The sequence below is a fragment of the Salmo trutta genome, chromosome 20, assembly GCF_901001165.1.
Source record: "Salmo trutta chromosome 20, fSalTru1.1, whole genome shotgun sequence".
Taxonomy (NCBI): Eukaryota; Metazoa; Chordata; class Actinopteri; order Salmoniformes; family Salmonidae; genus Salmo; species Salmo trutta.
Genome location: NC_042976.1, coordinates 27,349,063 through 27,376,574, shown reverse-complemented (window position 1 = coordinate 27,376,574; position 27,512 = coordinate 27,349,063). Strand labels below are relative to the sequence as shown.

At 42.2% G+C, this 27,512-nt stretch overlaps 1 protein-coding gene across 2 annotated transcripts; it reads left to right on the top strand.

The window, feature by feature from the left end:
• Positions 1–241: 241 nt before the first annotated feature.
• Positions 242–27,512, top strand: LOC115155812 (uncharacterized). Of its 2 annotated transcripts, XM_029702777.1 has the most exons (5): positions 242–502; positions 816–1,136; positions 4,499–4,604; positions 4,834–4,879; positions 26,729–27,512. In XM_029702777.1, the coding sequence occupies exons 1-5, from the start codon at positions 439–441 to the stop codon at positions 26,825–26,827; spliced, it is 636 nt and encodes a 211-aa protein (XP_029558637.1). In that variant the 5' UTR covers positions 242–438; the 3' UTR covers positions 26,828–27,512. The 2 variants fall into 2 exon arrangements, with proteins under 2 accessions (XP_029558637.1, XP_029558639.1); XM_029702779.1 differs by lacking the exon at positions 816–1,136.

Genomic DNA, 27,512 nt, shown 5'->3' with positions numbered 1-27,512 from the left:
ATATACCAATAAAACACTGGAGTAATAGATGTGCAGGAGATGAATGTGCTATGCGTGCTCTTCACCAAATGTAATGTTTCACCATTTCAAATGTTTCACCACTTCTTAACAGACATTGATGGGGGATTAAATTCATTTGGATGTTTTGGATGTTAATTCCACTTTGAAATCAATCTCTGAGCACACAGTTAATCACTCAGTAATCACTGCTTAATGGGTATGTGTGATGTCTCTGAGCTCCATGGTTGTGAGGTTTTAAACATCTCTATGCTTCTCTCTAAGACTACCTCTCTAAGACGACCACTTCCTCTTTTGTCCGTCCTCCTCAGCCTAAACAGTGGTATGGTTCCTGGTTAGCTAGCTGTGGCAGTGATCACTAACTCTAAAGTTCCACTCCACTCTGTCCGTCTCTTTCTGTCAGTCACGTCCAGGGTCTTCATGGCGACTCTCCTGTCCTGGGATTTGGTTTCTGTGGTCATCATGCTGTTCCTTGTCTACACAGGTAAACTACAGTACTATGTGTGTGTTTGTGAGTGTGTGTGTGTTTGTGAGTGTGTGTGTGTTTGTGAGTGTGTGTGTGTGTTTGTTTTGATGCGTTGATCGAAAATAGCCTGTATCGCACAGTAGCTGTCATGTATATTATGAACACCCTGGCCTAACCAAAATAAAGAACAAAAACCCCTCTCCATGGCCAGGGCGTTACACAGTAATAATGAATTCAGACCTTCTTGTTTAATATCTGATCACCTTGTTGTCTATCTGCCTACCTGCCTGTCTGTCTGTAAACATTGTCTTTGTTCTTTTCTCTCCCATAGAGTCAGTAACAAAAATTAAAACAAATAAATCAGCTTCTTTGGGAGAAGATGTTTATTTGGTGTGCAATGAATCCATGACGAACACAACTAATCAAGTCATCTGGAGAAAGGACACGGTTCTTATTCTCTCTCATTCCAAGGGGAAAAGAACTCACAGAAACTTCACCTCAGGCAGGATGAGTGCTGACTCTCTTACTCCTACAGAGCTTATTATATCTATTGTAGAGCTAACTGACACCGGGACCTACAACTGTACTGTCACAGATCGAAGGGGTGTTAAGACAATGGAGTGGAATTTGACTATCACAGATAACCTCATAGGTAATGATTGTGATTTTCTGTTGATACTGTAACATGTGGAGAAGAAACCGTATTCTGTAAGACTAGATATAAAGTAAAGTAGAATTGTGACATGACCAAAACTGCACAGGAATTGTGACATGAGCAAAACTGCCCAGGAAAATCATCATTGTTCATATCCTGGTGTTAGCAGTTTTGGTGTTGATATGGTTTTGGTGTTACTTTCTGTTACTCTGAATGGACTGAACACCAGCTGGTGTTGCTTTTTATGCTGGTGTAAAAACATATCAGGGTGTCAAATTGGCCAGTATTACCTAATGTAGATTTTTCTGTGTAATATTTGTCGTTTTGATTCAGGTGTTAAATTAACTCTGTAAGTCTTAAATTAACACTCATTGGTGTAAAAGAACCCCAGTGTTGGTGTTAATAACCGGTGTTAACCTCTATGGGCTAGTGGGACGCAAGCGTCCCACCCCTGGTACACCCTATCAACAGCAGGTGAAATACCAAATTTGAAAACAATTAAATGTCATAATTCAAATTTCTCCAACATACAACTATCTTACACCCTTTGAAAGATAAACATCTCCTTAATCTAACCACGTTGTCCCATTTCAAAAAGGCTTTACGGCGAAAGCATAAAGTTAGATTATGTTAGGACAGTACATTGAAAATAGCTGTGTGTAATGTTTTGTCAATGCAAAGACCGGCGTCACCAAAAGCAGAAAACCAGCTAAAATTATGCACTAACCTTTGACAATCTTCATCAGATGACACTCCTAGGACATTATGTTAGACAATACATGCATTTTTTGTTCTATCAAGTTAATATTTATATCCAAAAACAGCGTTTTACTATGGTGTTGATGTTGAGGAAATATTTTCTCTCCAATACCGCCAGTCAATCAGCACAACAAATTAAATAATTACTATTCGAAAACATTGGTAAAATATTATATTATCATTCAAAGAATTATAGATTAATATCTCGTGAACGCAACCACATTGCCAGATTTAAAAATAACTTTACTGGGAAATCACACTTTGCAATAATCTGAGTACTGCGCCCAGAAAAATAGGCTTTGCGATACAGACTAGGCGCCATCTTGGAGTCATCTAAAATCAAAAATACTATGTAAATAATCCCTTACCTTTGAATCCCAGGTCCATAACAAATGTAGTTTTGTTCGAAAAAGCTCATAATTTATGTCCAAAAAGCTCCGTGTTGTTAGCGCGTCCTGTAGGCTACTCAAAAACGTGAACGACGCCCGCCGGACTTGTCTTCATCAAAGAGGGAAAAAAAAATATTTACGTTTGTTCAAACATGTCAAACGTTGTATAGCATAAATCATTAGGGCCTTTTTCAATCAGAACTTTAATAATATTCAAGGCGGACGATTGCATTCTCTTTTAAAACGTATTGGAACGAGAGTACCCAAACATGCACTCGCGCGCCAGAGCAGTATCGGCCATCCGCTTATGACCAACGTTCCAAGTCTCTTGTCCGGTCAGTTTTCACAGTAGAAGTGTCACGCCCTGACCAGGTGAACTCTGCTATTTTGGTCAGGGTGTGGCATTTCTATGGTTTATTTTCTATGTTTTGGTTATAGCCTTTCTTTGTGTTTTATTTCTATGTTGGGCTCGGGGGTGATTTCCCAATCAGACAGCTGTCGCTTGTGAAGTCTGATTGGGAATCACATTTAAGTTCCTTTTCCCCCACGATGTTTGTGGGTTGTTGTCTCTTTGTTTTGAGCACGTTTTCTTGATTTTGTGTACATGTTTAATTCCAGTGTGTTCAATAAACATGTGTTCGCTCCCAGCTGCGTTTTGGTCCGCTTCTTCGTCAGCAGGCGACGATCGTTACAAGAAGACTCAAACCACTTTGTAAAGACTGGTGACATCTAGTGGATGGCGTAGGAAGTGCTCAATGATTAATACGTCCCTGTGTGTTTCAATGGCATAGGCTTCAACACATCAGATACACACTTCCTGTTAGAAATTGTCTCAGGGTTTTGACTGCCATATGATTTCTGTTATACTTACAGACACCATTCAAACAGTTTTAGAAAATTCAGAGTGTTTTCTATCCAAATCTGTTAATAATATGAAACACTTCTGAGTTAGTGTAGGAGGCAGTTAAAAATGGGCACATATTTTTTTCTAAATTCTCAATACTGCCCCCTATCCCCAACAGGTTTAAACCAAATGCACGAACATCATTATCATATTTTCCAGCATGCTCTATTGCAGTAAGATTTTTTTTCGAATCGTTTGTTTCCCTATCTATGTTTTTGCATGTATATTGATTGATTAATCTTATGCTTATATAAATAAGATACATTTTTCTAAGATAATCCAATCTGTTATATGGATTTATTGCTCCCCTTTACTGAAATGGTTGTTCCAGTTTAGATCCTGAAGGTAGTCTCATATCTTAGTCTTTTAAACCGAGCAGTCATTCTGAATGCAGGTTGCGGGTGAATACAATTCCAACGGTAGGCTATTTTTTAAAATGTAACCTTTATTTAACATGGCAAGCCAGTTAAGATCTCATTCTTAATTACAATGACAGCCTATGATGGCTATCCCCACTCCGGCTGGATTCCAATAGGAATTACACATCACTTTGCAAACCAGCATAATGTGACTTGCAGGTCTTTGTATTAGGGTAAAACTAGGCCCTCATAATAAGGTCTCATGAAGTACCTGTGGTATTGTGTTAAACAATTAGATTGTAATGATAACATTCACTTAGGATCTCACTTACTGAAGGCCACAGGACTGAAAATGGACGAATGCAACAACCATGTCTTGTCACTAACAAATACAGTCATGGGTGGTAACTCTACATTTCACATTGAAAGGCACTCTGGGAAATATGCAAATAAGGCTTTACACTAAGCAGTGTGTTAATTTAACACTGAAAAGTGTGGACTCTTATAGACACAGGACCAGTGTTAATTTAACACTGGAGAATTTGCTGTGAAGGTATCAGTGAACACCATAACAGTGTACCTTTAACACTGACCTTTAACACTGACCTCTAAAGTGTTAAATACAAGGTAGTAGGGAACACCATAACAGTGTACCTTTAACAAAGAGTTAGTGTAAAATTTACGTTGCAAAGTGTAAATTCAACACTTTCTGGTGGTTCTCATATAAACACTTCAAAAGTGTTAAATTGAACAGCCACAGTGTTCAATTTACCAATCAGATGTTTTTGTGTGGACATTATTGTGATAATTATTGCAAACAATTAATATTGAATGTTATTCCCCCAATTTAATATATTGTTGTAAAGCAAAGGAATATGACACTCATTTTAGATCTTTGAGACTTTTCTGATAATCCCAATTTTGTTTTGTCTGTTTGATTTAACACAGATAATGCTGAAAATGGCCTACAGATGTTGTTGGTCTTCACAATTCTGTCTGCTATTGGAGGAGTGGCTCTGTTCATTGGTATCTGCTGTATGGTCTGGCTGTGTAGGTGAGTAACTCAAAGAAGTGTATCTAAGGGCTCAATCTGATCATTGGTCGATCCACGTTACAGCACGTTTGACATTTAAAAGGTAATTTCCGATTGAGCCGACATATGCAGCATTTACTGTGATAGTGGGCTCCACTAATACTGAAAGAGTGCCTTTAAAAGGTGCAACGCCTACACAGCACGATTGGATTGAATCCCAGCCCTAATACATGTTATCTTGTTTCTGCAGGAAAATAAAAAAAGAACAGACAAGTCATTGTGAAAGGCGAGGAGAGGTCAGTAGCTGAAAGCACTTGATCATTTTTCTAAACGGAATGGCTGCTCAACCTGTGTTCATCCTGCCCCCAGGACACCATTTCACATCTTCTCAAACTCCTGTTTTTCATGTTTTCCTTACACACTTAAACCTTTACACATCCTACTTATGTTTATGTTGTTTTAAAAAAAGTCAAGTACGTAAGGAGTTTTAGAAAATGGGAAATGTCATCCTGGGGGCTGGATGAACACAAGTTTGCACAGCCTCTGCCTAAAACCAGGGATGTTGTCTTCTCTTAATCAGCTTATACATTCATTATTATTAAACATGTCCTTACCTGGGATGGGAACTCACAACCTCGTGGTTCATGGAATCCCAATCTTCCTGCTACACCACCATGTCTGTGTCAATAACTGATTTCACTTGTAGTCCTACACTTTGGACATCAAAGTAAATCTCAGCTTTGTTAAAAATACACTCAAGAAAAACAATTGTATTTATCATAGTGATTCATGAGTAACATTAAAACAGAATAATAGGAACCACCAACATTAGACAACTATACAGAAAACTTTAATATTGCAGAAATAAGTCAAAGAAATCAATGATGAGAGAATAGTCAGAATAACGGATAACTAAGGTCTCCATTCAATCTGTTATTGCTGAAACGTAACAGATTCTGCGATAGAAATCTAAAAGTAATATCCGATTGAGCTGACATATGCAGCATTTACCGTGAATGGAGTCTCCAGGAACACAGAAACATTGCCTTTAAAAGCTGCAATGCCTATGACCTTGATCGGATTAAATTCTGGCCTAAAATAGCAGTGCAGATGGCACTCTTTTGCTAAGTGCAGAGATGTATTATAGGTAATTAATGTGTAGAAGAATGCTACAGTCTTTGTGGTGCAGCAGAAAGATCAGTGTACTTCACATTCAGAGGTTATGAGTTCAAATCAAAGGTGGAGTCATATTTTAGCTGAACAGGAATAACTCATGAAATTACACATGAAAACATGTCATCACATGTGGAATGTCACGTGAAGTGTTCCAAAAACATGTTTTCACATTATTTCGCATGAAATGTCAAATATGAAGTGTTACAAAAACACATTTTCACATGTGAAATTTCACATTAACGTTCACGATAACATGAAACTACACAGTTGGCCATTGCTGTTAATTTTGAGATATTTTTTTCATTTTACAGTAAATTTCTACAGTAATAGGATACTGCATTAGTGTTTTAGCTGAACAGCAATAACACATGAAATTACACATGAAAACATGATCAAGTGTTTGAAAAACACGTTTTCATGTGAAATGTTGCGTGAAGTGTTCATAAAACAAATGTTTTCACATGATTTCACATCTGAAATGTCACGAAGTTTTCCAGAAACACGTTTTCACATGTGAAGTGTTACAAAAACACATGAAACATGAAATTTCACTTGAAATAATGTGATTTCTCACTTGTGAAATCATGTGATTTAATATGTAATAACATGAAACTACACAGTTAGTCATTGCTGTTAATTTTGTGATTTTTGTCATTTTACAGTACATTTACGGTAATAGGATACTATATTAGTTTTGCTATATATTTACTGTCAATTGCAATGCACTTGAGTAGGCTACTTTTTGGCCTGCAAATTATCTTGGCATGCCTCACTTGCATTTGCATTTAAACTTATATGATACTTTAGATGCGCTTATTATGTTATAGTAGGTTACCAGCTACTGAGTTAAAGTGAAAATAGTGGAAATAACCTTTTATGTATTTATACAGCTGAACTGCATTTTGTCAGTAAATATAGAAAAACAAATTATATTCAGGGAGTACACAGAAATTCTAATTCTAATTACAATTCATTTCAATAGCTGAAAGTTAGGAGTTAGAATTCGGTTTACTTTCTGAGTTGAATGAAACTTAAATGGAATTGACCTCAACATTGGTTAGCACACTTGGGACGCAACCGCACCTGGGATTTGAATCACAACCTTTGAGATATAAGCAACCAGAATTTCCAGCTTCACCACCAGGTCTGTGGCCAAAACAGAAATCGGCCACAGATTTATTGGCAAGAACACATTTCTGCACTTTGCTAAAAGCTGCCCGAAATCAAGTCAATAATTGTGTGATTATCTGACAAAACCAAACGAAAAAGTAGCAGTGCTCAGGGACACTTGACATTAAGGCCTAGATTCAATCAGGTGTAACTGCATTAGAGCTGTCAAATCGGTGAGCAGCTGCTCCTGTGGTCATTGTCACGAAGCCACACCCATCCTTTCACGCGTTAGAAGGTCAGGGGGCTGGAACATAATAATAAGTTATTTGTAGACTACAAATTGACTGCAAGAAGCCCAAACAGATATATTTTACTAAAACATAATAATTTTAAACCATGCTTACATGTGCATATAACCACATACAAGGCCTCAGAAAGTATTCACACCCCTTCACTTTTTCCACATTTTGTTGTGTTACAAAGTATCAAATCAAATCAAATTTTATTTGTCACATACACATGGTTAGCAGATGTTAATGCGAGTGTAGCTGTCACGTCTGATTTGGACTGGCGGATAGGCGGAATCAAATGCAGGAGACAGAGGTGCTGGAGGTGAGTGTCTTTTAATAAAAGGGACACACACAAACGCCGAAAAGCACAGGGCGCTATACAAAGTTCGCCTGGGAGAAACACTTTCCCATAAAACACAAAATATAATACAAAGGCAAGGAGCGCAGCCCGGTAAATCCTTCCCGTATAATTGTCGCTAACACAACGTGGACAATAAACAATCCCGCACAAAATCCCAACTGAAAACATACATTAAATAAGTCCCCACTAATGACATACACAAAACAGGTGCGGAACAGACAGACAAAACTAAACGACACAGAAACAACGATCGGTGGCAGCTAATAGGCCGGCGACGACGACCGCCGCCCGACCGAGGAGGGGCGCCACTCTCGTTGGATCCTGTGACAGTAGCGAAATGCTTGTGCTTCTAGTTCTGACCATGCAGTAATATCTAACAAGTAATCTAACCTAACAATTTCACAACAACTACCATATAAACACAAGTGTAAAGGAATGAATAAGAATATGTACATAAAAATATATGAATGAGCGATGGCTGAATGGCATAGGCAAGATGCAGTAGATGGTATAGAGTACAGTATATACATATGAGATGAGTAATGTAGGGTATGTAAACATTATATAAAGTGGCATTGTTTAAAGTGGCTAGTGATACATATATTGCATCAATTTGTCATTATTAAAGTGGCTAGAAATGAGTCAGTATGTTGGCAGCAGCCACTCAATGTTAGTGATGGCTGTTTAACAGTCTGATGGCCTTGAGATAGAAGCTGTTTTTCAGTCTCTCGGTCCCCGCTTTGATGCACCTGTACTGACCTCGCCTTCTGGATGATAGCGGAGTGAACAGTGGCTTGGGTGGTTGTTGTCTTTGATGATCTTTTTGGACTTCCTGTGACATCGGGTGGTGTAGGTGTCCTGGAGGGCAGGTAGTTTGCCCCCAGTGATGCGTTGTGCAGACCTCACTACCCTCTGGAGAACCTTACGGTTGTGGGCGGAGCAGTTGCCGTGTCAGGTGGCCCGACAGGATGCTCTCGATTGTGCATCTGTAAAAGTTTGTGCGTGTTTTTGGTGACAAGCCAAATTTCTTCAGCCTCCTGAGGTTGAAGAGGTGCTGTTGCGCTTTCTTCACCACGCTGTCTGTGTGTGGACCATTTGTCCGTGAGGTGTACGGCGAGGAACTTAAAACTTTCCATCTTCTCCACTACTGTCCCATCGATGTGGATAGGGGGCTGCTCCCTCTGCTGTTTCCTGAAGTCCACGATCATCTCCTTTGTTTTGTTGACATTGAGTGTGAGGTTATTTTCCTGACACCACACTCCGAGGGTCCTCACCTCCTCCCTGTAGGCCGTCTCGTCGTTGGTGGTAATCAAGCCTACCTCTGTAGTGTCGTCTGCAAACTTGATGATTGAGTTGGAGGCGTGCATGGCCATGCAGTCATGGGTGAACAGGGAGTACAGGAGAGGGCTGAGAACGCACCCTTGTGGGGCCCCAGTGTTGAGGATCAGCGGGGTGGAGATGTTGTTACCTACCCTCACCACCTGGGGCGGCCCGTCAGGAAGTCCAGAAGCCAGTTGCACAGGGCGGGGTCAAGACCCAGGGTCTCGAGCTTAATGATGAGTTTGGATGGTAATATGGTGTTAAATGCTGAGCTGTAGTCGATGAACAGCATTCTTACATAGGTATTCCTCTTGTCCAGATGGGTTAGGGCAGTGTGCAGTGTGATTGCGATTGCGTCGTCTGTGGACCTATTGGGGCGGTAAGCAAATTGGAGTGGGTCTAGGGTGTCAGGGAGGGTGGAGGTGATATGGTTGATGACGGAAGTGAGTGCTATGGGGCGATAGCCATTTAGCTCAGTTACCTTCGCTTTCTTAGGAACAGGAACAATGGTGGCCCTCTTGAAGCATGTGGGAACAGCAGACTGGGATAAGGATTGATTGAATATGTCCGTAAACACACCAGCCAGCTGGTCTGCGCATGCTCTGAGGATGCGGCTGGGGATGCCATCTGGGCCAGCAGCCTTGCGAGGGTTAACACGTTTAAATGTTTTACTCACATTGGCTGCAGTGAAGGAGAGCCCGCAGGTTTTGGTAGCGGGCCGTGTCAGTGGCACTGTGTTGTCCTCAAAGCGAGCAAAGAAGTTGTTTAGTTTGTCTGGGAGCAAGACATCGTGGTCTGTGACGGAGCTGGTTTTCCTTTTGTAGTCCGTGATTGTCTCTGAACCGTTGAATTGCAACTCTACTTTGTCTCTATACTTTATGCTTAGCTTGTTTAATTGCCTTGCGGAGGGAATAACTACACCGTTTGTATTCGGTCATGTTTCCAGTCACCTTGCCCTGATTAAAAGCAGTGGTTCACGCTTTCAGTTTTGCGCGAATGCTGCCATCAATCCACGGTTTCTGGTTGGGGAATGTTTTAATAGACGCTGTGGGTACAACATCACCGATGCACTTGCTAATAAATTCGCTCACTGAATCAGTGTATTCATCAATGTTATTGTCCAACGCTATGCGGAACATATCCCAGTCCACGATCTCGAAGCAATCTTGAAGCGTGGAATCCGATTGGTTGGGCCAGCGTTGAACAGACCTGAGCACGGGTGCTTCCTGTTTTAGTTTCTGTCTATAGGCTGGGAGCAACAAAATGGAGTCGTGGTCATATTTTCCGAAGGGAGGGCGTGGGAGGGCTTTATATGCATCGCGGAAGTTAGAATAACAATGGTCCAGGGTTTTGCCAGCCCGGGTCGCGCATTCGATATGCTGATAAAATTTAGGGAGCCTTGTTTTCAGATTAGCCTTGTTAAAATCCCCAGCTACAATAAATGTAGCCTCAGGATATGTGGTTTCCAGTTTACATAGTGTCAAATGAAGTTCTTTCAGGGCCCTCGATGTGTCTGATTGGGGCGGGATATACACAACTGTGATTATGATCGAAGAGAATTCTCTTGGTAGATAATGCGGTCGGCATTTGATTGTAAGGAATTCTAGGTCAGGTGAACAAAAGGACTTGAGTTCCTGTATGTTGTTATGATCACACCACGTCTCGTTAATCATAAGGCATGCACCCCCGCCATTCTTCTTACCAGAGAGATGTTTGTTTCTGTCTGCGTGATGCGTGAAGAAGCCAGGTGGCTGTACCGACTCTGATGATGTATCCCGAGTGAGCCATGTTTCCGTGAAACAAAGAACGTTACAATCTCTGATGTCTCTCTGGAAGGCAACCCTTGCTCGGATTTCATCTACCTTGTTGTCAAGAGACTGGACATTGGCGAGTAGTATGCTTGGGAGCGGTGCTTGATGTGCCCGTTTACGGAGCCTGACCAGAAGACCGCTCCGTCTGCCGGTTCTGCGGCGCCGTTGTTTTGGGTCGCCGGCTGGGATCCGATCCATTGTCCTGGGTGGTGGACTAAACAGAGGATCCGATTCGGGAAAGTCGTATTCCTGGTCGTAGTGTTGGTGAGTTGACGTTGCTCTTATATCCAATAGTTCCTCCAGACTGTATGTAATAAAACCTAATATTTCCTGGGGTAACAATGTAAGAAATAACACAGAAAAAAAAAAATACTGTATAGTTTCCTAGGAACGCGAAGTGAGGCGGCCATCTCTGTCAGCGCTGGGAGTTTATATGTAATTGTATTTTTCTCAACAATCTACACAAAATACACTAATGTCAAGGTGGAAGAAAAAATCTAACATTTCAACATAAAAATGTTTTATATACAGTACCAGTCAAATGTTTGGACACACCTACTCATTGCAGGGTTTTTCTTTATTTTTACTATTTTCTAAATTGTAGAATAATAGTGAAGACATCAAAACTATGAAATAGCACATATGGAATCATGTAGTTACCAAAAAGTGTTAAACAAATCATTTATTTTATATTTGAGATTCTTCAAAGTAGCCACCCTTTGCCTTGATGACAGCTTTGCACACTCCTGGCATTCTCTCAACCAGCTTCATGAGGTAGTCACCTGGAATGCATTTCAATTAACAGGTATACCTTGTTAAAAGTTAATTTGTGGAATTTATTTCCTTCTTAAAGCGTTTGAGCCAGTCAGTTGTGTTGTGACAAGGTAGGGGTGGTATACAGAAGATAGCTCTATTTGGTAAAAGACCAAGTCCATATTATGGCAAGAACAGCTCAAATAAGAAAAGAGAAACGACAGTCCATCATTACTTGAAGACATGAAGGTGAGTCAAACCGTAAAACATTTACAGTTTCTTCAAGTGCAGTCGCAAAAACCTTCAAGCGCTATGATGAAACTGGCTCTCATGAGGACCGCCACAGGAAAGGAAGACCCAGAGTTACCACTGCTGCAGGGGATAAGTTCATTAGATTTACCAGCCTCAGAAATTGCAGCCCAACTAAATGCTTCACAGAGTTCAAGTAACAGACACATATCAACATCCAACTGTTCAGAGAAGACTGTGTGAATCAGGCCTTCATGGTCGAATTGCTGCAAAGAAACCACTACTAAAGGACACCAATAATAAGAAGAGACTTGCTTGGGCCAAGAAACACAAGGAGCAGCATGGAGGAGGAGGTGTGATTGTGTGGAGGTAAATACATCATAAAGCTGGTTGAGAGAATGCCAAGAGTGTGCAAAGCTGTCATCAAGACAAAGGATAGCCACTTTGAAGAATCTCAAATATAAAATATTTGGGGATTTGTTTAACACTTTTTTGGTTATTACATGATTCCAGATGTGTTTTTTCATAGTTTTGATGTCTTCACTATTATTCTACAATGTAGAAAATAGTAAAAATAAAGAAAAACCCTTGTATGAGTAGATGTGTCAAAACTTTTGACTGGTACTGAATATCTTCAACCTCAATTCATGTTAGAATCAATTTGAGCAGCGATTACAGCTGTTAGTCTTTCTTGGTAAGTCTTTAAGAGCTTGCCCATTCTTCTTAAAAAAATGATTCAAGCTCTGTCAAATTGGTTGTTGATCATTGCCAGACAACCGCTTTCAGGTCTTGCCATAGATTTAAGTCAAAACTGTAACTTGGCCGCTCAGGAACATTCACTGTCTTCTTGGTTAGCAGTGTAGATTTGGCCTTGTATTGTAGGTTATTGTCCTTCTGAAATGTGTATTTCTCTGCAGTCACTGGACAGACACACTTCCTCTAGGATTTTGCATGTGCTTAGCTCTATGAGGACGGTGCCTTACTGGATGGCCGCTGTTTTGCGAGCTCAGACCCAAATTTGCTATATTTTGTTGTTTTGGTGTTTATCTTTATTTTCACTAAATGTATCTAATATCAATTCCTAGTAGTGGCGAAATTAAGACCAAGGTTAAACTGGCCACCTCTTCCCTCCATTCTATTGGCATAATAAGATGGATGACCTCTGATCGTGGATTTCCTACCAACAGGACTCTTGTAAATATTCTCAGCTTTTCTGCAACATGGCTATTGGACCAGATACACCCCATGGCTCTCCAACACCATGGATTCTCTATTCACCGAGCAGACAGGACAGTGGAGTCAGATAAATCGAGGGGGTGAGGGTTTTGCCTCTTAATTAACAACAAATGGTGTGCTGATTTGAGCACAGTGGAAGTCTTGACCCATTGTTCACATGTCTTGGAACACCTGGTGGTCAAATGCCGCAAAAACCAAGCAATGAGGTCGTAGGAATTGTCCATAGAGCTTTGAGACATGATCGTGTCGAGGCACAGATTTGGGAAAGGGTACCAAAACATTTTTGCAGTTTCAAAGGTCCCAAAGAACACAGTGGCCTCCATATAGAACAAGTTTGGAACCACAAAGACTCTTCCTAGAGCTGTCCGCTCGGTCAAACTTTGCAATCGGGGAGAAGGGCCTTGGTCAGGAAGGTGACCAAGAACCCAATGGTCACTCTGACAGAGCTCCAGAGTTCCTCTGTGGAGATGGGAGAACCTTCCAGAAGGACAACCATCTGAGCAGCACTCCACCAGGACAGGTCTCTGAATGTCTTTGAGTGGCCCAGCCAGAGCCTGGACTTGAACCTAATCAAACATCTCTTGAGAGACCTGAAAATAGCTCTGCAGCAATGCTCCCCATCCAACCTGCCAGGGCTTGAGAGGATCTGTAGAGAAGAATGGGAGAAACTCCCCAAATACAGGTGAGTAAAGCTCATAGCGTCATTCCCAAGAAGACTCGAGGCTGGAATTGGTGCCAAAGGTGCTTCAACAAAGTACTGAGTAAAGGGTCTGAATACTTATGTAAATATGTTATTTCAGTTTTTACTTTAAAATCTGTTTTTGCTTTGTCATTAGGAGGATATTGTGTGTAGATTGATGAGGGATTATTTATTTTTAATCCAATTTATAATAAGGCTGTAATGTACCAAATGTGGAAAAAGACAAGGGGTCTGAATACTTTCTGAATGCACTGTACATTCCATCTCAGGACAAGAAAAAGAGCAAGCTGGCACTCAACGAACTGTACGAGGCTATAAACAAGGAGGATAACTTACATCCAGAGGATGCTTTTCTTGTGGTTGCCGATTTAAATTCAGTGTCATTAATAAAACCCTATACTGAAGTGGGATAAATCAAGGTCACACAGACAAATCTACTTTGAAATCTACTTTGAAACAAAAGTATATACCTCAGACACATGGTTATGGGCCTAAAAAAGAAGACACCTGTACCATGTCAGATATAGAGATGAAATGTATAACATTTTAAGTATGCATCCCAATATTACACTTTATATACAGTACCAGACAAAGGTTTGGACACACCTACTCATACAATGTAGAATAATAATAAAGACATCAAAACGATTAAATAGCACATGAAATCATGTAGTAACCAAAAAAGTGTTAAACAAATCAAAATATATATTATATTTGAGATTCTTCAAAGTAGCCAACCTTTGCCTTCATGACAGCTTTGCACACGCTTTGCATTCTCTCAACAAGTTTCCCCGTGAATGCATTTCAAACAGTCATGAAGGAGAGATCCTCTGAACGCAGCTCACTCTCCAGATCCCAATCATGTGAATTCTAATCACCTGTTCACACACCTGTATGTCATTATCACACACTATTTAGTTCAGTTCTTTTCACCCCATCACTGTGAGGTATTGTTTGTTTTGTGACACACGTCTTTCAGAGTGCTGGTTTTCCCGTGATGTACTCCTTCAGTGTATGATAGTTTTTGCCTGCCTCACTAACGAGGCCTCTAGCCTTTACCCTGCCTGTACTGTTGCCCTTTTGGACCCCCTGTGTATGACCTTCTGCCTGCCCCTGGATCAAGCTACCTGCCTCCGCCTGTGGTCCTTTGCAATAAACCTGCTGCGCCCTGCGTTTGAAACCTCACCAAAAAAACAACAGATGGATTCAGCTGAGCTGCAGCTACGTCTGGCCCGACAAAAGGAACGAATCGATGCACTCTGCGACCTCCTTCGCCAGTCCATTCCTGCTTCCCCCATATCAGGTGCCACAGCCTCCTCTCGTTCATCTCCCCCCATATCCAGGCCTAATATGTCAAGGATTTCTCATGCAGTGTAACCTGTACATAGACCATCACCCCGCTGACTTCACCTCTGACAAAGACAGGGTGGACTTCATCATCTCCCTACATTTACATTTAAGTCATTTAGCAGACGCTCTTATCCAGAGCGACTTACTCACAGGCAAAGCTCTGGATTGGGTCACAGCCCTGTGGCCCGCTCAAAGTTCTGATCTGTCCTCTGAATCACGTTTCCACGCCCTCTTCAAGGAGGTGTTCGACCATTCAGTTTCAGGTCGTCACAACGGGGACCTGTTATGTGATTTGACGTCCGGATGAAAAGCGTGCCCAAAGTAAACTGCCTGCTACTCAGGCTCAGAAGCTAGGATATGCATATAATTGGTAGATTTGGATAGAAAACACTCTAAAGCTTCTAGAACTGTTAAAATAATGTCTGTGAGTATAGCAGAACTGAAATGGCAGCCAAAACCCCAAGGACAAACCATCCCCCCCCCCCAAAAAAAAATAATCCTACCACTGATTTCAATGGCTGTCACTTTTATAATAGGGCAAAATCGTGCCCGATTGCAGTTCCTAGGGCTTCCACTAGAAATAGTTTCAGGCTGGTTTTTGAAAAAAATTGCCAGAAATTGTAGTTTTTCTAGGTGGCTCCCATTTTGGCTGTAGTGTTTCCAAGAGTGTGAATGAGAGCGCGTTATTTTGTATTTTTCTCCAGTAAAGACAACAACGATTCTCCGTCTTAAATGTTATCGTTTATTTGCGTATTAGGGTACCTAAGGTTTGATTATAAACGTTGATTGACTTGTTTTGGGTAAGTTTATTGGTAACGTTTGCGATTCATTTTGTATGCATTTTGAAGGAGGGAAACCGAGTGGATTATTGACTGAAGCGCGCCAGCTAAACTGTGTTTTTATGGATATAAAGAAGGACTTTATCGAACAAAAGGACCATTTGTAATGTAACTGGGACCTTTTGGAGTGCCAACAGAAGAAGATCTTCAAAGATAAGGCATATATTATGTCGTTATTTCTGACTTTCGTGTCGCAACTCCCTGGTTGAAAATGATTTGTTATGCATTTGTGTGCTGGGCACTGTCCTCAGAAAATTGCATGGTTTGCTTTCGCCGTAAAGCCTTTTTGAAATCTGACATGGCGGCTAGATTAACAACAAGTTTAGCTTTATTTTGATGTATTGCACTTGTGATTTCTGAAAGTTTAATATTTATAGTCATTTATTTTGAATTTGGCGCTCTGCAATTTCGCTAGCGTCCCACTGATCCGCAAGAAGTTAACAGACCTAAACTAATACATCCGGATGTCCATATCCATTGGCAACCTGCTGGTGGACCGCAGACCTATACAGTCATCCATGGCCTGCAAGTCTTCCAAACCCTTCTCTCGTCCAACAAGGTCCAATAGCCCCGAACCCATGCAACTCGGTCACGCCCCTCTCATGCCTGCCAAGAGACACCGGAGGTTACGTGAATCTGTGCCTCTATTGTGGAGAGAGTAACCACCTACTCAATAGCTGTCTGATTCGCCCCCACGAAGGGGTGACCACAACCCCTCCACTTCCGCCCAGGTAAGCACCTCTACGTTTTTGAACATTACCAAAAGGCAGTTTGGGATCCCGGCTCTTCTTACTGCTAATGGGGTCACTCAGTTTGTGGAGGGACTTGGGAGCTGCAGGAAATTTCATTGACGAACAATTGGCACAACAGTTATGAGTCAAGCTAATCCCTGTTAATCCTTCCTTTAGGATTAATGCACTGGACGGACAACCTCTCGGAATTGGTCTTGTGACTTGCATGACTGAAAGTTTCACCCTTCAGATTGGCCTCCTTCACTCCGAGGTCAATCAGTTAATGGTGTTGTCTTCACCTAAAGAACCCCTCGTCCTCGGTCACCCCTGGCTAAGCCGTCACGACCCTGCCATCTCCTGGCGGCAAGGGGAACTGCTGTCATGGTCTCCCGCCTGTTTTAACCTGTTGGGGATAGGGGGCAGTATTTGCACGGCCGGATAAAAAACGTACCCAATTTAATCTGGTTATTACTACTGCCCAGAAACTAGAATATGCATATAATTATTGGCTTTGGATAGAAAACACCCTAAAGTTTCTAAAACAGTTTGAATGGTTTCTGTGAGTATAACAGAACTCATATGGCAGGCAAAAACCTGAGAAGATTCCTTACAGCAAGTGCCGTCTCTGACCATTTCTTGGGCTTCTACACTCTCTTTATTGAAAACTGAGGATCTCTGCTGTAACGTGACACTTCCTACGGCTCCCATAGGCTCTCAGAAGGCGGCAAACCGGTGAATGATGTCTTTGGAGCCCCTGGCTGAAAAACATTAGCGCATTTGGATAGTGGTCGATCAGAGGACAATGAGACTGAGGCGCGTGCACGAGGCGACACCATGTTTTTATTTTCTCTGTCTTTGAACGTAAACAGGGTTTCCCGGTCGGAATATTAACGCTTTTTTACAAGAAAAATCGCATAAAAATTGATTTTAAGCAGCGGTTGACATGCTTCGAAGTACGGTAATGGAATATTTAGACATTTTTGTCACGAAACGCGTCGGGCGCGTCACCCTTCGTCACCCTTCGGATAGTGTCTTGAACGCACGAACAAAACAGAGGATATTTGAACATAACTATGGATTATTTTGAACCAAACCAACATTTGTTATTGAAGTAGAAGTCCTGGGAGTGCATTCTGACGAAGAACAGCAAAGGTAATCAAATTTTTCTAATTGTAAATCGGAGTTTGGTGAGGGCCAAACTTGGCGGGGTTCAAAATAGCTAGCCATGATGGCCGGGCTATCTACTCAGAATATTGCAAAATGTGCTTTTGCCGAAAAGCTATTTTAAATTCGGACATAGCGATTGCATAAAGGAGTTCTGTATCTATAATTCTTAAAATAATTGTTATGTTTTTTGTGAACGTTTATCATGAGTAATTTAGTAAATTCACCGGAAGTGTTCGGTGGGAATGCTAGTTCTGAACGTCACATGCTAATGTAAAAAGCTGGTTTTTGATATAAATATGAACTTGATTGAACAAAACATGCATGTATTGTATAACATAATGTCCTAGGGGTGTCATCTGATGAAGATCATCAAAGGTTAGTGCTGCATTTAGCTGTGGTTTGGGTTTATGTGACATTATATGCTAGCTTGAAAAATGGGTGTCTGATTATTTCTGGCTGGGTACTCTACTGACATAATCTAATGTTTTGCTTTCGTTGTAAAGACTTTTTGAAATCGGACAGTGTGGTTAGATTAACGAGAGTCTTGTCTTTAAAATGGTGTAAAATAGTCATATGTTTAAGAAATTGAAGTAATAGCATTTCTAAGGTATTTGAATAACGCGCCACGGGATTCCACTGGCTGTTGAGTAGGTGGGACGATTTCGTCCCACATACCCTAGAGAGGTTAAAAACTGCTCCAGTTCATCCTGCCTCTGTCTTGTGTCATGGGACCCACACAGTGGGAAATCCAAGCAGACGCCCAGACGCCTATGCCATGACCCAGCACCTCCCGACACCCCTGCAGGCAAGACCTATGTCCCTGCGTCCGTCAGACCCCTACAGACAAGCAAGTTCTGGTGGTCATCCCTAACAGCCGACGTCCGAGATTACGTTTTTTCCTGTCCTGTCTGTGCTTGGGCAAAGAGCCCTCGCCAACTACCTACCGGTAAGCTCGAACCTTTACCTACACCACATAGACCATGGTCCCACATCGCCATGGATTTCCTCACAGATCTGCCAGGCTTCACGACTACTCTTCAGGCTTCACGACTTTTTCAGTTGTAGTGGACCGGTGCTCCAAGATGTGCCAACTAATCCCCCTTCTGCATCTACCCAATGCCATGGAAATGGCCAAGTGCATGTTCCAACAGGTGTTTCGTCCTTATGGGATCCCAGAAGACATTGTTTTGGATTAGGGACCCCAGTTCGTCTCCAGGGTGTGGCGAGCCTTCTGCAACCAACTGGGGGTCTCCATCAGCTTATCCTATGGATACCATCCCCAAACCAACGGGCAGACGGAACGCCTGAATCAGAAAATAGGGAAGTGCCTTTGCCAACACTGCACCCACCAACTACATGAGTGGAGTCGCTATCTAGTCTGGGCCGAATACGCACAGAACTCCATGCTGTATTCCTCACTCCATCTCACTCCTTTTCAGTGCGTCCTCGGATAACAACCCCCTGTGTTCCCATGGGAGACAGAGCCCGGAACTGTGCCTGCCGTCGACGAGTGGGTACGACGGAGCGAGCAGGTTTGGGAGACCGCACATCGGCACCTCCATCAAGCTTCCCTCTCCCTGGAAAAGGTTTGCTGACCAGCGTCGCTGACCTACTCTACTCTTCCACCCTGGGCAATGTGTGTGGCTCTCTACCCTGGGCATCCGGCTTCATGACCCCTGCAAAAAGTTCAGTGCTCGGTTCATTGGTCCCTTCAAAATAACACACCGCATCAATCCTGTCACCTACCGTCTCCAGTTGCCTCGCCATTACTGGATCTCCTCATCCTTCTATGTGTCTCTTCTCAAGCCTGTGAGGTACAGCCCTCTCCATCCTCCTGTGGCGCACCCCCTCCATTTTACGTCTGCAGTGCACCGGCTTATTCCGTCCGAGCCCTCCTTGACTCCAAGCACCTGGCTGGTTGCATCCACTATCTGGTGGATTGGGAGGTGTACGGACCGAAAGAACGGCCCTGGGTCCCCACCCAGGATGTCCTCGACCCAGCCATGATCCTGGCTTTCCACCGTAACCGTCCTGACCACCCAGCTCCACGCCCCGGGTGAAGGACCCCTGCTCAGCTTCCTAGGCCGTCAAGAGCCGCCCGTGGAGGGGAGGGGGGGTACTGTAATATCTGCTTCCAATTCACACCCTCAAACAGCTAGATCCCCTGAATGCATCTCACTCTCCAGATCCCAATCACCTGAATTCTAATCACCTGTTCACACACTTGTATGTCATTATCACACACTATTTAGTCCAGTTCTTTGCACCCCATCACTGTGAGGTATTGTTTGTGTTGTGACACACGTCTTTCAGAGCTCTGTTTATCCCGTGATTTTTCAATAGCTGGTTTAAAAAACAATGATTGATAGGCAGCTTAAACTTCTTGAATTCAACTATTATTGGGTTCAAATACACATTTAGATTTGTGAACAGTCATCCACAACCACCAAAATCCGTAAGGTGCAAATAGCTAAATGAGAGAGCAGTGTGATTCACATCAATGGACTACGTAGATATCAATAATAAGTGAGTAGGTGTGTAGATGATAAAGCAAGCATACAAGGCCCTCCCCAGTGATGGAAAAAGTACTCAATTGTCATACTTGAGTAAAAGTAAAGATTCCTTAATAGAAAATTACTCAAGTGAAAGTCACCCAGTAAAATACTACTCGAGTAAAAGTCTAAATGTATTTGCTTTTAAATATACTTAAGTACGGGACGGCAGTTAGTCTAGTGGTTAGAGCGTTGGACTAGTAAGTGAAAAATTGCAAGATCGAATCCCCGAGCTGACAAGGTAAAAATATGTTGTTCTGCCCCTGAACATGGCAGTTAACCCACTGTTCCTAGGCCATCATTGAAAATAAGAATTTGTTCTTTACTGACTTGCCTAGTAAAATCAAAAGTATCAAAAGTGAAAATCATTTCAAATTGCTTATATTAAGCGAACCAGATGTTTTTGCTATTTACCGATAGCCAGGGGCACACTCCAATACGCAGACATACAGTGGGGAGAACAAGTATTTGATACACTGCCGATTTTGCAGGTTTTCCTTCTTACAAAGCATGTAGAGGTCTGTAATTTATATCATAGGTACACTTCAACTGTGAGAGACGGAATCTAAAACAAAAATACAGAAAATCACATTGTATGATTTTTAAGTAATTAATTTGCATTTTATTGCATGAAATAAGTATTTGATCACCTTCCAACCAGTAAGAATTCCGGCTCTCACAGACCTGGGAGCCACTTAGAAAAACTACAATTTCTAGCTCATTTTTCCAAAAACAAGCCTGAAACTCTTTCTAAAGACTGTTGACCACTAGTGGAAGCCATAGGAACTGCAATATGGTATTTATTTTATATTTCCATAGAAAGGCATTGTAATCAGTGGTGAGCTAAAAAATTCTGGATGGATTGTCCTCAGGTGTTCGCCTGCCATATCAGTTCTGTTATACTCACAGACATTATTTTAACAGATTTAGAAACTTTAGTGTTTTCTATCCAATACTACCAATTATATGCATATCCTAGCTTCTGGGCCTGAGTAACAGGCAGTTTACTTTGGGCACCTCATTCATCCAAACTTCGGAATACTGCCCCCTACCCCGAAGAAGTTAAGAATATTTTTATTCTGTGTATTTGCATTCATCCTATAAGTTATTCTTGTGGAGTCACTACAATGTTGTTGTTCCATCCTCAGTTTTCTCCAATCATAGACAATGACAATGTCTGCTATCAGTATAATGCCAGGAGCTGCTTGTTGATTTGACAGCTCTAACGCAGTTCCACCTCCGACACCGCCAAAACAACTGCTATGCTAAGTCCGCACTCAATGAGCTGTATATAGCCATAAGCAAACAGAAAAACGCTCATCCAGAGGCGGCGCTCATAGTGGCTGGGGACTTTAATGCAGAGAAACTTAAATCCATTTGACCTCATTTCTACCAGCATGTTAAATGTGCAACCAGAGGAAAAAACTCTAGGCCACCTTTACTCCACACACAGAGATGTGTACAAAGCTCTCCCTTGCCCTCCATTTGGCAAATCTGGCAATAATTCTATCCTCCTGACTCCTGCTTACAAGCAAAAACTAAAGCAGGAAGCACCAGTGACTCGGTCAATAAAGAAGTGTGCAGATGACGCAGATGCTAACTGTTTTGCTAGCACATACTGGAATATGTTCTGGGATTATTCCAGAAGCATTGAGGAGTACACCACATCATTCACTGGCTTAATAAGTGCATCGATGATGTTGTCTCCACAGTAAGCGTACGTACATACCACAACCAGAAGCCATGGATTACAGGCAACATCCGCACTGAGCTAAAGGATAGAGAAGCCACTTTCAAGGAGCGGGACTCTAACCCGGATGTTTATAAGAAATCCAACTATGCCCTCAGATGAACCATCAAACAGGCAACGCGTCAATACAGGACTAAGATTGAATCGTACTACACTGGCTCCTACACTCGTCGGATGTGGCACGGCTTGCAAACTATTACAGACTTCAAAGGGAAGCACAGCCGTGAGTTGCCCAGTGACACAAGCCTACCAGACGAGCTAAATTAGTTCTTTGCTTGCTTTGAGGCAAGCAAAACTGAAGCATGCATGAGAGCATCAGCTTTTCCAGACGACTGTGTGATCATGCTCTCCGTAGCCGATGTGAGAAAGAGCTTAAAACAGGTCAACATTAACAAGGCCGCAGGGCCAGACGGATAACCAGGACGTGTACTCCGAGCATGCACTGACCAACTGGCAAGTGTCTTCACTGACATTTTCAACCTGTCCCTGACTGAGTCTGTAATACCAACATGTTTCAAGAAGACCACCATAGTCCCTGTGCCCAAGAACACTAAGGTAACCTTCCTAAATTACTACAGACCCGCAGCACTCATGTCTGCAGCCATGAAGTGCTTTGAAAAGCTGGTCATGGCTCACATCAACACCATTATCCCAGAAATTCTAGACCCACTCCAATTTGCATACCACCCAAAAGATCCACAGATGAGGCAATCTTTATTGCACTCCACACTGCCCTTTCCCACCTGGACAAAAGGAACACCTATGTGAGAATGCTATTTATTGACTACAGCTCAGCGTTAAACACCATAGTGCCCTCAAAGCTCATCACTAAGCTAAGGACCTGGGACTAAACACCTCCCTCTTCAACTGGATCCTGGACTTCCTGACAGGCAGCCCCCAGGTGATAAGGGTAGGTAACAACACATCTGCCAAGCTGATCCTCAACACAGGGTCCCCTCAGGGGTGCGTGCTCAGTCCCCTCCTGTACTCCCTGTTCACCCATGACTGCATGGCCAGGCATGACTCCAACACCATCATTAAGTTTGCAGACGACACAACAGTGGTAGGCCTGATCACCAACAACGATGAGACAGCGTATAGGGAGAAGGTCAGAGACATGGCTGTGTGGTGCCAGGGCAACAACCTATCCCTCAATGTGATCAAGACTAAGGAGATGATTGTGGACTATAGGAAAAGGAGGACAGAGCACGCCCCCATTCTCATCGACGGGGCTGTAGTGGAGCAGGTTGAGAGCTTCAAGTTCCTTGGCGTCCACATCACCAACAAACTAACATGGTCCAAACACACCAAGACAGTTGTGAAGAGGGCATTACAAAACCTATTCCCCCTCAGGAGACTGAAAAGATTTGGCATGGGTCCTCAGATCCTCAAAAGATTCTACAGCTGCACTGGTTGCATCACTGCCTGGTATGGAAACTGCTCGGCCTCCAATCGCAAGGCACTACAGAGGGTAGTGTGTGCGGCTCAGTACATCACCAGGGCCAAGATTCCTGCCATCCAGGACCTCTATACCAGGCAGTGTCAGAGGAAGGCCCTAAAAATTATCAAAGACTCCAGACACCTAGTCATAGACTGTTCTCTCTGCTACCGAACGCCAAGCGGTACCAGAGCACCAAGTCTAGGTCCAAAAGGCTTCTGAACACTTCTACCCCCAAGCCATAAGACTCCTGAACAGTTAATCAAATGGCTACCCAGACTTTCCATTGCCCCTCTCCCCCACCCCCTCTTTTACGCTGCTGCTACTCTCTGGTTATTATCCATGCATAGTCAGTTTACCTCTACCTACATGTACATATTACCTCAATTACCTCGACTAACCTGTGCCCCCGCGCATTGTCTCTGTACCGGTACCCCCTGTATATAGCCTCGCTACTTTTATTTTACTGCTGCTCTTTAACTATTTGTATTTTTTATTATACATTTTTATTTAACACTTTTTTTTTTTTAAACTGCATTTTTGGTTAAGGGCTTGTAAGTAAGTATTTCCGTGTAAGTTCTACCTGCACCTGTTGTATTCGGCGCACGTGACAAATACAATTTGATTTGTCCGCTAAAATCTAGCCCTAAGTGTGCATAAATGCTGTCGGGATTTGAACTTGCAACCTTTTGGCCTGGAGTGTATTAATGTTTCAGCAGTGCCTTCAGATGGTTACTTTCATAGCAGCCACATAACAACAGCAGTCTTTGGATTTTATATGGCGGTTGGCAACCAACTTTAAGGTGCATTACCACCACCAACTGGACTTGAGTATGGACCTCAGTTCATCTTTCAATCACTCACATGGGTATATGCTCCTAAATACCAGTGAGGAGATGGGAGAGGCGGGACTTGCAGTGCGTCAAGCGTCACAAATAAAACCAAGTTCTATTTTAGTGCCTGGCTACGCAGACGCTCGCGATCAGCATGGGTGCAATGACTGAATAACATTTATGTGTAAATGTATTTTGCAACGCTCGCGCACCTGGTGCTCGAGCACGCGACAGACGCGGTGTGGTCAGTATGTTAGTAAACCCGCTTCAATCATGCAGTACAGTGTACAGGCAGAAAGCAGTTACACTGGCGGGTCCCGGTGGCAATAAATTAATAAAACCAAAAGCTTACATTGACTTGGAAGAGTTCCAGTGCTGGATAGCCATAGCCAGCTAGCTAACATAGCATCCCTGTCTGTTTGAGCCGGGGTGTTTGATAAGGCTAAGCTAGCAAGCTGCATTCGCTAGCTAAGTAACTGAAAGTGAAAGTGAAAAAATACATCAAAACATAGCTAGCTCTCTCTCTCTCTCAATTTTGCTCTTGCTTCTCCTTCATTTTTTAAGAAATGTATTTGTTCATAACTGTTCAACTATAGTCTTTCTATCCCTTTGAGTCAACTACTCACCACATTTTATGCACTGCAGTGTTAGCTAGTACTAGATTCATTCTCTAATCCTTTGACAACATGTGGACAACATGTCAGTTCATGCTGCAAGAGCTCTGATAGGTTGGAGGACGTCCTTCGGAAGTTGTCATAATTACTGTGCAAGTCTAAGGGGATGAGAACCATGAGCCTCCTAGGTTTTGTATTCAAGTCAATGTAACCAGAGTTAGATGGAAACTAGCCTTCCTCCGGCTACACAATGATGCTACCCCGAAGAGTGCTGTTAAGGCTACTGTGGACCTTCATTGCAAAACAATGTTTTAATCAACTGTTTGGTGACATGTGAATATACACTATATGACCAATAGTATGTGGACACCTGCTCATCGAACATCTCATTCCAAAATCCTGGGTATTAATGTCAAGTTGGTCCCCCCTTTGCTGCTATAACAGCCTCCACTCATCTGGGAAGGCTTTCCACTAGATGTTGGGACATTGTTGCAGGGACTTGCTTCCATTCAGGCACAAGAGCATTAATAAGGTCGTGCAATGATGTTGTGCGATTAGGCCTGGCTTGCAGTCGCCGTTTCAATTCATCCCAAAGATGTTCGATGGGGTTGAGGTCAGGGCTTTGTGCAGGCCAGTCAAGTTCTTCCACGTCGATCTCGACAAACCATTTCTGTATGCACCTCGCTTTGTGCACAGGGGCATTGTCATGCTGACACAGGAAAGGGCCTTCCCCAAACTGTTGCCACAAAGCTGGAAGCACTGAATCGTCTAGAATATCATTGTATGCTGTAGCTTTAAGAGTTCCCTTCACTGGAACTAAGGGGCCTAGCCCGAACCATGAAAAACATTCCCATACCATTTTTCCTCCTCCACCAAACTGTACATTTTGCACTATGCATTAGGGCAGGTATCGTTCTCCTAGCATCCGCCAAACCCAGATAAGTCCGTTGGACTGCTAGATGGTGAAGAGTGATTTATCACTCCAGAGAACACGTTTCCACTGCTCCAAAGTCCAAAAGCGGCAAGCTTTACAGCACTCCAGCCGACGCTTGGCATTGCACATGGTAATCTAAGGCTTGTGTGCGGCTATTCCCATCTCACAAAGTTCATGTGCTGACGTTACTTCCAGAGGCAGTTAGATGTTTCCAATAAGTCTATGGCCCTTATCTCTTTTACTTTCACAGATCTGGTGGTGGAGCTGCACAGTAGCAGGACATTATAGATTGCTATTGACCAAGAAGTTAAATCCTAATTGTCATCACAGTACAAGATTTTATAGTAATTTAAATCAGAATACAGTAGCATACTGTTAATTTAAAGAAATAACACCTTCATGTTTTTGTATATATTTACTTTATTTTTACTGGAATTTTAGGCAAAGCGTAGAAATGTATTGTTGCCAATAAATATATACTCTATCACCATTATGTCCACAGACCTGGTGGCACAGCTGGAACTTCAGGTAGTTAGCAACCAAGAAGTTGTTAGTTCAAATCCTGGTTGAGTCCCAAGTAAACATTATACAGCAGCATACTGTCCTTCAGTATTAACACCTTAGTTTAGCTGTAAAAATAGTATCTAACTCATGGGATCATATGTTGAAATTTGGCCTCCTGTTTTGTCATGTTGTTTATTTCACATGAGATCATGTTCTCACATGTGCTAAGATGTTGTCATGTGTAGTTTTGTTATCACATGTTGCTTCACATGTCGTCACGTTTCTTCACGTTGTAACATTAACTTCTGTTTTTGTCTTACATCTTTTAACTCCCTCCTTTCATCCCCTCTTTTCACCTCTCATTGATCTCTTATCTTCATTTTTCTCTCCTTCACTCCTCTCTTCTGCTCACCTCTCTTCTCACCAGGAGAGCAATGCCCCATCTCAAGGTCACGCTGCCCGAAGAGCACAACGCCAGCGGAGTCAGTACTTCGAAAGATTCAACTCAGTCTACGGACATTACTGAACACATCAGAAGCAATCAGAAGTTGAATCAATAACAAATCACTCCCCACCCGTTTTGGTAAAAATCTGAGGGATTGGGCTGGAGAAATGTAACCACTCTCAAATTCCTGGACAGAGCTATGGATGCAAGGACTGATTATATAACAATTATAGTTTTCACCATGTTTTGAGGTACCATGTTTGTTTACATTTAGTTTGTTTGCAAACATTGGAGTAAAATATTCTTATATATCGAGTTCTGATAGGGTAAAACAGCTGAACTAATAAGTTCATGAGGCATTTATAAGTTATATTCTTCAAGAATTAATGGGTATATATCACAAATGTATAAATTGACAAAGCTACTGCAGATTTCCCCTTTAAAGTGAATTCACCTATACCTCATAAAGACCTTATTTATGTAAATAAATTAGGAATGTGTGTAAACCTACTCTCTCCTCTGGCTATGGAATTACACTCAAATGTACAGTAAGAGAAAAACAATTAAACTAAAAACATTGCCTTCTTATTAGGTAATATACTTTCATACATTAAAGGAGCAATATGCAGAAATCACTGCCATTTCCTGGTTGCAAAAATTCTAATTGTTTGCCTAATTTCAGTTTATGTGACAAAACGTGCAGTAATTGTATAGAAAATCATTGCACCATCTAAACCGCTGTGAAATATACTTTCTACAAACAAAA

Coding starts and splice junctions, on each gene's coding strand:
- LOC115155812 (XM_029702777.1), top strand. CDS start 439: ATGGCGACTCTCCTGTCCTGGGATTTGGTTTCTGTGGTCATCATGCTG. Junction 1,137..4,498: donor TATCACAGATAACCTCATAG/GTAATGATTGTG, acceptor GATTTAACACAG/ATAATGCTGAAAATGGCCTA. Junction 4,605..4,833: donor TGTATGGTCTGGCTGTGTAG/GTGAGTAACTCA, acceptor TTGTTTCTGCAG/GAAAATAAAAAAAGAACAGA.